We start from the raw sequence: 10,643 nt of genomic DNA, 5'->3' as shown, positions 1-10,643 counted from the left end.
TGGGTCTAGGACTACACACGTTATTATTATACAGAAAGCAGTGGGTCTAGGACTACACACGTTATTATTATATAGAAAGCAGTGGGTCTAAGACTACACACGTTATTATTATATAGAAAGCAGTGGGTCCAGGACTACACACGTTATTATTATATAGAAAGCAGTGGGTCTAGGACTACACACGTTATTATTATATAGAAAGCAGTGGGTCCAGGACTACACACGTTATTATTATATAGAAAGCAGTGGGTCTAGGACTACACACGTTATTATTATATAGAAAGCAGTGGGTCTAAGACTACACACGTTATTATTATATAGAAAGCAGTGGGTCCAGGACTACACACGTTATTATTATATAGAAAGCAGTGGACTACACACGTTATTATTATATAGAAAGCAGTGGGTCTACGACTACACACGTTATTATTACATAGAAAGCAGTGGGTCCAGGACTACACACGTTATTATTACATAGAAAGCAGTGGGTCTACGTTATTATTATATAGAAAGCAGTGGGTCTAGGACTACACTAGTGGGTCCCATACACACGTTATTATTATATAGAAAGCAGTGGGTCTAGGACTACACACGTTATTATTATATAGAAAGCAGTGGGTCTAAGACTACACACGTTATTATTATACAGAAAGCAGTGGGTCTAGGACTACACACGTTATTATTATATAGAAAGCAGTGGGTCTACGACTACACACGTTATTATTATATAGAAAGCAGTGGGTCTACGACTACACACGTTATTATTATATAGAAAGCAGTGGGTCTACGACTACACACGTTATTATTATATAGAAAGCAGTGGGTCCAGGACTACACACGTTATTATTATATAGAAAGCAGTGGGTCTAGGACTACACACGTTATTATTATATAGAAAGCAGTGGGTCTAGGACTACACACGTTATTATTATATAGAAAGCAGTGGGTCTAGGACTACACACGTTATTATTATATAGAAAGCAGTGGGTCTAGGACTACACACGTTATTATTATATAGAAAGCAGTGGGTCTAGGACTACACACGTTATTATTATATAGAAAGCAGTGGGTCTAGGACTACACACGTTATTATTATATAGAAAGCAGTGGGTCTAGGACTACACACGTTATTAATATACAGAAAGCAGTGGATCTAGGACTACACACGTTATTATTATATAGAAAGCAGCGGACTACACACGTTATTATTATATAGAAAGCAGTGGGTCCAGGACTACACACGTTATTATTATATAGAAAGCAGTGGGTCTAGGACTACACACGTTATTATTATATAGAAAGCAGTGGGTCTAGGACTACACACGTTATTATTATATAGAAAGCAGTGGACTACACACGTTATTATTATATAGAAAGCAGTGGACTACACACGTTATTATTATATAGAAAGCAGTGGGTCTAGGACTACACACGTTATTATTATATAGAAAGCAGTGGGTCCAGGACTACACACGTTATTATTATATAGAAAGCAGCGGACTACACACGTTATTATTATATAGAAAGCAGTGGGTCCAGGACTACACACGTTATTATTATATAGAAAGCAGCGGACTACACACGTTATTATTATATAGAAAGCAGATTTTCATGCCCTGGCGCATTGAGTAAAATGGGCAGCGTTGAACATTTGTATTCCAGTTACCCCCTCGAAGAATGAAAACGTGAAACACAGTGTCAACATCTTTTCATTAAATCAGGTTATGAAGTCACAATATTAGTTTAAATATTCTGATCTGCGAGGGGGGCTTATTTATAAAACTAGGCATGTAGAGCTGCAAATTTGTTATCAAGTATCCTATATCCTAAACAACAACAACATTAGTACCGAACAAATAATCTTCTAGATTCTCCTCGGGATTGGATGCTCTCAAAACCTATTCACTCAATCAATCGATATTATAACAAACCAAATACCCCAATAAAACACACACACACACACACACACACACACACACACACACACACACACACACACACACACACACACACACACAACTTTCGAAACATGTTTTTTGGGGTCTTTTTAGTCCATTTAAAAAATCAACAAACAAACAAAAACAGAAATAAACAAAACCCCAAAATAGCAACAACAACCTTCCCTCCAAAAACCCAACAACAAACAAGTATTCTACATCATCAATAATAACCAAAAAATTATTTTTTACGTTTCCTTATTTCGTTTTTTTTTTTTTTTTTTTTTTAAACTTGGTAAATGTACTGCTGTCTTAAACTTCTTTTTATCTATTTTTTTTAAAGTCCGATAAAAGAAAAGAACCGACAAAAAACCAACAAACCCCCCCCCCCCCCCCCCCCCAAACCCAACAACATTTACTTTCTTATTTCACTTTTTCATATTTATTTATTGTTTGTGGACTTTAATAAATACAAAAAGAGCCCTAAATATATTAAAAATACCTGGGTATCCGTAGTATCCATTATTACCATGGAAACCAGCACCTCCGTGGAATCCAGGGCCTCCGTGGAATCCAACACCTCCGTGGAATCCAGCACCTCTGTGGAGGCCATTGCCATGGAATCCGGCACCTGCTAGGAATCCAGCACCTCCGTGGAGGCCATTGCCATGGAAACCAGCACCTCCTGGGAATCCAGCACCTCCGTGGTGGCCATTGCCACGGAAACCAGCACCTCCGAAGCCTGCACCCCCGTGGAAGCCATTTCCTCCATAATAGTATGGGTAGCTGGCGAGGGCGGAACAGCACAAAAGTGCCAACAGAGTGACGGAAAGGAGAGCCTGTGGAATAAAGGAAAGGAATGTTGGTTTAACGACACCTCAGCACATGTTTTTAACTACGACTATTTCGGGGGTCATTCATTCATTCATTAAGTTACAGTTATTTTAGTACTTATATCCAATTAGGTTCAAACACGCTGTCCTGGGCACACCGTAGCTATTTGGACTAATTCGGTGTCTAACATAATGGTTATTTCGATACTAATGGTAGATATATTTATATAGCGTCGGACATTATGATCAAGGACTACAAAGTAATTCCAGTTTGGCTTGACGTAGAAGAGAATTTTGTTTTTAACACCCCCAGAAAACAGGACAGTGGGTTACTGCTTAGTTGTTAGACGTTATTCTCGTGGCCATTCTCGTACGAGGCACTCGTATCGTGTGGCGTCGCCTTTAGTGAGAGAGAAGTCGGGACAGTGGACTAACGCCTACCCACCGAGTCGTTAACACTCGGCGTCGCCTTTAGTGGGAGAGAAGTCGGGACAGTGCACTAACGCCTACCTACCGAGTCGTTAACACTTGGCGTCGCCTTTAGTGGGAGAGAAGTCGGGACAGTGCACTAACGCCTACCTACCGAGTCGTTAACACTTGGCGTCGCCTTTAGTGAGAGAGAAGTCGGGACAGTGGACTAACACCTACCCACCGAGTCGTTAACACTCGGCGTCGCCTTTAGTGAGAGAGAAGTCGGGACAGTGGACTAACACCTACCCACCGAGTCGTTAACACTCGGCGTCGCCTTTAGTGAGAGAGAAGTCGGGACAGTGGACTAACACCTACCTACTGAGTCGTTAACACTCGGCGTCGCCTTTAGTGAGAGAGAAGTCGGGACAGTGGACTAACACCTACCCACTGAGTCGTTAACACTAGGAGTCGCCTTTAGTGAGAGAGAAGTCGGGACAGTGGACTAACACCTATCCACCGAGTCGTTAACACTCGACGTCGCCTTTAGTGAGAGAGAAGTCGGGACAGTGGACTAACACCTACCCACTGAGTCGTTAACACTAGGAGTCGCCTTTAGTGAGAGAGAAGTCGGGACAGTGGACTAACACCTATCCACCGAGTCGTTAACACTCGACGTCGCCTTTAGTGAGAGAGAAGTCGGGGCAGTGGACTAACACCTATCCACCGAGTCGTTAACACTCGGCGTCGGCTTTAGTGAGAGAGAAGTCGGGACAGTGGACTAACACCTATCCACCGAGTCATTAACACTCGGCGTCGCCTTTAGTGAGAGAGAAGTCGGGGCAGTGGACTAACACCTACCCACCGAGTCGTTAACCCTCGACGTCGCCTTTAGTGAGAGAGAAGTCCACTACACCACCGAGGCAAGTTTTCGGGGATCTAACATAATGATTATTTCGATACTAAGGTTAGAGTAATAGAATCTATTACGGTTGTGAGGTATAGATAAGGCAATTCCAACCCGAGGGACAAAATATTTAGTCCCGAGGGTTGGAATTGCCATATCTATACCTCACAACAGTGATTGATTCTTTTTCTTGCCCATTTAATTTCAGTAACAAAACACTAATTTTGTAAGCGACGGTTTGTTTATTGTAGAACGATTCGTAAACATTTTACCTACAAACTCATATAATCATACGCGCGGGAAAATATAGTCCACCTCATGCAACGACATAAAAATGTAACAACTTACCAATAAATATAAAGCTGAAAATATTAATTTGTTTAAATATTTTGAAAAAAAATGATACAACGTGAAATGGCAAACAGAATTCTGAAAACCAAAAGTTATGATGTCAATCGTGGTAAAGCATGAGTTATGACGTCACGCGTATGTAGAAATCGTCTAGCCCTCGGATCAGACAGATTTTTCTAGCACCGTGCAAAAGCTGGATATCAGGCCTCAGACCACAATTAATTTCGCTATATGTTTCTATATAGCCTTAGTGGCTATAACATTTTTATTAATATCAGCAGGTCCGTGGATTTTTGTATGTATCTTTGCCTGCCTGGGGGACACATACCCTGAAAAGGACAACCCCTGCTGTCCAGCTCTTTCTCCCAGCATAATGGTTTAAACAAACACACCCTGTAAACCAGGCCGGAGTACACCCATTTTACACAAAAAGCACTACTTTTGCATGAGCCGGAATTACCACAAACAAGTCTTCAATGTCAACAAGTTACACATGTTTACAAACTACATGCTCTCCCCTGTCATTTCAGTCAAATAGTTGCCACTTCATAGCTGTCTGCCATGAAATAATCACAGTCAAACAGCAGACTACTTGCGCGGTAAAATTTCCGGATTTTCCAGACAACCAAATGGGAAGATAACTGTAATCTGAGGCCATAACCCTGTCCAGTGAGCTAGAAATAGTTATATGGCGTCGGCCATCGTGGTTACGGGCCACACGATCCAGTTTGGTTTGACGTAGAAAAGGAAAAATGTTTTTGTTTTTAAAAAGCATATAAATATGGACCATTTTTGTTACTTCCAAAACTGTTGATATATGTGGCGTAAAATGGTAAAATATATGTGCTATATTTAATTCGTTCCTCAAAACTCAATGTGCAATGAATGTGTATTCAGTTTAGCAAATTTCATAATCGTATATGTAGGAAATAGAGAATATGTAGGGAAAATGTATACTTGAGAACATCCCATGCTGTTTTGTGTTTTTTTTAAATAGGAAAGAAAATTGATGTTTGTTAAATACCATTTGCTAACATTACGCAACAGTGCCTATCTTAAAAATTCTGAATTTAGAAACCTAAGAAAATTAAACTTAAAGTTTGTTTTGTTTAACGACACCACTAGAGCACATTAATTAATCATCGGCTATTGGATGTCACACATTTGATAATTCTGACATGAAGTCATCAGAGGAAGCCCGCTACATTTTTTCTTTTAGTAGCAAGGTATCTTTTATGTGTACTTTCCCACAGACTGGACAGCACATACCACAATCTTTAACCAGTTGTGGTGCACTGGTTAGAACGAGAAAAATCTCAATCAGTTGAATGGGTCCATCGAGGTGGTTCGATCCTGCGACTCGAGCACCTCAGGCGAGAGCTCAGCCGAATCAGCTAAATCCCGTCCCTCTTTATGCAACTAATATTGGATGTAAGTTAAGTTGTTGAACAATATCTTAGCGTTTGTAGATTTCTTTATATAAAATATAATATATACCATTTGTTGAGAAATAGCATAAAATAAAATAAAATAAAATAAGTGGAAAATCAGTGGCATAGTGTTGAACCTATAAGACTGGTAATTACTGGGTTCGCATCCCGGTAACGGCTCCCAACCAGATTGAGATAATGGCACACCGACATATCTGTCACTAAGCACTCACAACTAAACATTAAGCCATGTTCTGAACAGACCGCCTAGATAGATGATGCGTGTGTCCAGGACAGGGTGCTTGAACCTTAATTGGATATAAACACTATCAACTAACCGCTAAGCTACGCTACGTGTGTGCGTCTGTTTCTGTGTGTGTGTGTGTGTGTGTGTGTGTGTGTGTGTGTGTCTGTCTGTCTGTCTGTATCTGTCTGTCTGTCTGTTTCTGTGTGTGTGCCCATGAATCATATCTTACTTGAAACTAATACAGTTAAAATCAAATAGAAAATGAAGGAAAGAAAACCAAAAGAGAAAAAAGTTCGACTTACGTTCATGGTAATGTTCTTTGTGGTACTTCGACTGGAATAATCAGACCTGGTACTGCCGAGTTCCGAAACCGAGCCGCGTTTTATACCCTCCGCACCATGATGCAGCAATAATTACAATGTCATAAAACTTACGTTTGAATTTCATGCTCAGTTTTTATCCTATAAAGTGGGTTGTTATGGCATAATCAGGTCCTTGAAAACAGATCACTTTCGAGGAAGACTCACGAAATGAAAATAAACCCAATTTTACGACTTCGCAATGTTAACAAATTAATTCATTATTCAGTAACGTTTTGCTGTTATCTATTTTGATTGAGCTTTAAACCTGCAGATTTCCATGACAACGAACTGTCACAAAGAAATATGTATTTTAATAGACCGTGATAATGGGTTTTTAATCGCAAGATATTTAAATAAGAAATTATAAAAGAAAATCGCCGTTTTAAATCTAGAACAGCAAAATGATCATAATTATTTGTGTATTGTTTCGTATAATAGGTCGGGATTAAATTTTATTATTGCGTCGCCGTTGCGTAGGAATATTAAAAAAGGTAGGTGGTAAACAGGTCCCCATTTTGATAAATCTCTCAGTCAAATTATTGTTAAAACTGAATAGCAATATCTACTGTGGTAATCGTTAGTTTTAAGTTTTTCGTATTAAAAAAATTGTCTTAAAGATTTTTGTTAAATTTTTTTCTTCTTTAATATGTTATTGTTACAGCCGAAATCGCTGTTCTTCAACTAAAATCCAACTACAGTGAAAATGACCGCCCAAATTAAAAGGAGAAACATATTAAGAGCGCCATTATCCACCCAACCAACGTTTGTTGCATTACGGGTGGATATACGTCAATTATTGACGATTTTAATTTATTATGATTGATACGGATTCCATTCTTTAAAAGATTACAGCTGTCATGGATTATGCTCTTGGTTGATATGGAAAGAAAGAAAGAAGGAAAGAAAAGAAGAAAGGCGTGTTATTAACGGTATACTGAACAGAGTTTATTAAATTTTATGGTTTTATGGAGTCGGATACGTAGTTAAGGAGTAAAGAGATAACGAGAGAGGAAACCCGCTACCGTCACTCCATGGGCTACTCTTTCCAATTGGCAACAAGGGATATTTTATTATGATGGTTTAAAATGTGCTGAGGTGTCGTTAAACATTCCTTTCCTTTCCATAGGCTAGATGCCAAATAGCCGTAGTTTATAATGTGCTGAGGTGTTACTAAATAAACATTCCTTTCATTTCCATATGCTAGATAACAAATAGCCGTAGTTTAAAATGTGCTAAGGTGTAATTAAATAAACATTCCTTTCATTTCCATATGCTAGACACCAAATATCCGTAGTTTAAAATGTTCTGAGGTGTCGTGAAACAAAACATTCCTTTCCTTTCCATAAGCTGGATCACAAATAGCCGTAGTTTAAAATGTGCTGAGGTGTCGCTAATTAAATAATAATTTCTATATTTAGACACCAAATAGCCTTAGTTTAAAATGTGCTCATTTGTCATTAAATAAACATTCCTTTCATTTTCATATGCTAACAAATAGCCGTAGTTTAATATATGCTGAGGTGTTGGTAATTAAATAATCATTTCTATATCTTAGACACCAAATAGCCGTAGTTTACAATGTGCTGAGGTGTCGTGAAACAAAACATTCCTTTCCTTTCCATAAGCTGGATCACAAATAGCCGTAGTTTAATATATGCTGAGGTGTCGCTAATTAAATAATCATGTCTATATCTTAGACACCAAATAGCCGTAGTTTACAATGTGCTGAGGTGTCGTTAAACAAACATTCCTTTCATTTCCATATGTCCAAGTTCTTCTTCTTCTTTATTGCGTTAAGTTTTGCAACTTATCAGCATTATAACAATGAAATACAATATTATGTACAATAGTGCGGAACAATGGTGGAGAATGACTTACATAAATACATACACATATACCGATAAAAACAATCCATCTATATCTATATATAAACAATCAGCAATATAAGTCACACAAATATAGATATAGTAAGTTGTTTGTAGTAATAGCATATCCCTCATTTTGTTCGCCTGTATTAAGTATTTGCCAAGGTTATATATCTCCTTATTGTTTGTAGCTGACAATAGCTGTATTAGTTTAAAAGCACTGGGGGTCTTGGAGTAGTATTTCTTAATAAATCTATTTCTTAAAGTTTCGTATCGTGGACACTGAAGAATAAAATGAAACTCATCCTCAATCTCATTAATATTACATAATGTTCATACTCATTGTGTTCTCTCGATATTTTTGTACCTACCAGCTTCAATATTTAGCTTGTGTGCACAAATTCTCATTTTCGTTATTTCTTTTATATTACGTGAATCAATTGGCTTCGTCAGATATGTTTGTAATTTATATTCTTTTATTAAGTGTTTATATAGTAATCCTTTTGGCGACGCTGTTATTAAACTGTAGGACTTTTGTTTAAACACTCAATTTTTTTCTTTAATTATGTAATAAAAACAGATATGGGTATGGGTCGATTTCCACATATAACTTAGCCCAAGCGTATCTAATGCCTGCTTAATATTCGTTAGCCAAATATCTCCATACTCATACGTTTCCTCGTACACAGATTTTAAAATGCAATTACTGGTACTACCAAGGTTTATCCAATATTTAAACATTCTCAGCTTTCTTATAATAGCTAGTGGAAATCGTCCCAATTCTCTGTAAACAAACGTAATTATAAGTTCTGTTATGTACACCCAATAAATTGTATATGAACTTTCTCGATGCCGTGTGCTGAGTGAAAACCCCAGACTTCCGATCCATAATTAAGAACACTATTTACATAGGTATCAAATACCGCTAACATCGTTTCAATATTAAAATAGTTCTTATTACAAATATTCGTGATCCAGTATTGTGCTTTACGTCCTTGTTCTGCCAGTCTTTTCTGTGCCCGACTAAATTTACCATTATAACTTAGTAACAACCCAAGATAGTTAAATTCGTCTACAACCTCCAACTGGTGACCCTCATAATCCCATTTCTCGTTGTCTTTAATATGTTTACCCCCATTTCTAAAGACTATGTATTTTCGTTTATGTTAGACACCAAATAGCGGTAGTTTAAAATGTCATATGGTGTCGTTAAACATCCATTTTCTTTCCTGTCCTCACACGAATGTTTCATATGTGACGATGAATCGGATTCTTGTCTTCAAAGTTTTGTTTAACGACATAACTAGAGCACATTGATTGATTAATCATCGGCTACTGGATTCAAACATTTGGTATTTTTGACATATAGTCTTAGAGAGGAAACCCGCTACATTTTCCGTTAGTAGCAATATATCTATTATATGCACCGTCCCAGATACAGGATAGCACATACCACGGCCTATAATATACCAGTAGTGGTTCACTTGCTGAAACGAGAAATTATCCAATGAGCCCACCGACGAGGTTCGATCCTAGACCGACCGCGTTTCAGGCGAACGCTTTGCCCCTGATTCTTGCCGTGAGAGAAAAATATACCCTGATAACACTGGTAACCTAATTTTGACGTAAGCGATAAAGATGAGAATGACCTCATCAGGGTTTTTTGTTCTTACTTCAGACAAAAAAAAATCTGCTTTAACAGCGGCGTACTTTACCAAATCGATATTGCTTTATTCGCATGACCAACGTGGTCATAGCAAGGTAATCTAGTTTAGTGGAGTAGTGAAGTCGTGTGGCGTTGGTGGCGATGGTCATATAGTTTATGTACCCTCTAGAATACAAGCCTCATACGCATATAATTGTGAGACTCTTTCCTGTATCACAAAGTAAACTTCTATTTTGATTAATGGTAATATTGATCTAATCCAACGCATATTTAAATGGATGTTTCTTCTTTTTTTTTTTTTTTTTTTTTTTTTGTATCCTCGTTTTAAAATCAACAATAAAACCTTTTAGCTTGATGACTTAGTCCATTTTTGTAAATCCGGTTACTGGGTTCGACGTCATAGCTTAATGGAATTGTCACAAGAAAATCTATTTCGTGAACAAAGGACCGAAATAAAACCTCAACAACAATTCAAAAATGACCATGTGGTTTCGATAATTCAGTATATGTGTGTATATACACGTGCAGATTTGACTATACGTGTTGTGGAATACGGGCTGACAGACAAACTTACAATGCTACTCGCTACAGTCATAACTTTCCTTTCTACGGCATTAAGGTAATTTTATATACTTTA

The 10,643-nt window shown here is 37.8% G+C and overlaps 1 protein-coding gene across 1 annotated transcript in view; it reads right to left on the bottom strand.

The window, feature by feature from the left end:
• Window positions 1-6,487, bottom strand: part of LOC121390655 (glycine-rich cell wall structural protein 1.8-like) — a 7,707-nt gene extending 1,220 nt beyond the window's left edge. Inside the window, exons 1-2 of the mRNA XM_041522520.1 lie at window positions 6,416-6,487; window positions 2,440-2,776 (exon numbers count right to left, since the gene is read on the bottom strand). Coding sequence (XP_041378454.1) covers window positions 2,440-2,776; window positions 6,416-6,421 — 343 coding nt within the window. The 5' untranslated portion in view covers window positions 6,422-6,487. The remainder of the gene's footprint in view (window positions 1-2,439; window positions 2,777-6,415) is intronic.
• Between the last annotated feature and the right edge of the window lie 4,156 nt (window positions 6,488-10,643).

This window comes from Gigantopelta aegis, chromosome 15 (genome assembly GCF_016097555.1).
Source record: "Gigantopelta aegis isolate Gae_Host chromosome 15, Gae_host_genome, whole genome shotgun sequence".
NCBI classification, from domain to species: domain Eukaryota; kingdom Metazoa; phylum Mollusca; class Gastropoda; order Neomphalida; family Peltospiridae; genus Gigantopelta; species Gigantopelta aegis.
Note: the sequence above shows the minus strand (reverse complement) of the source record. Positions and strands in the feature narration are given on the sequence as shown.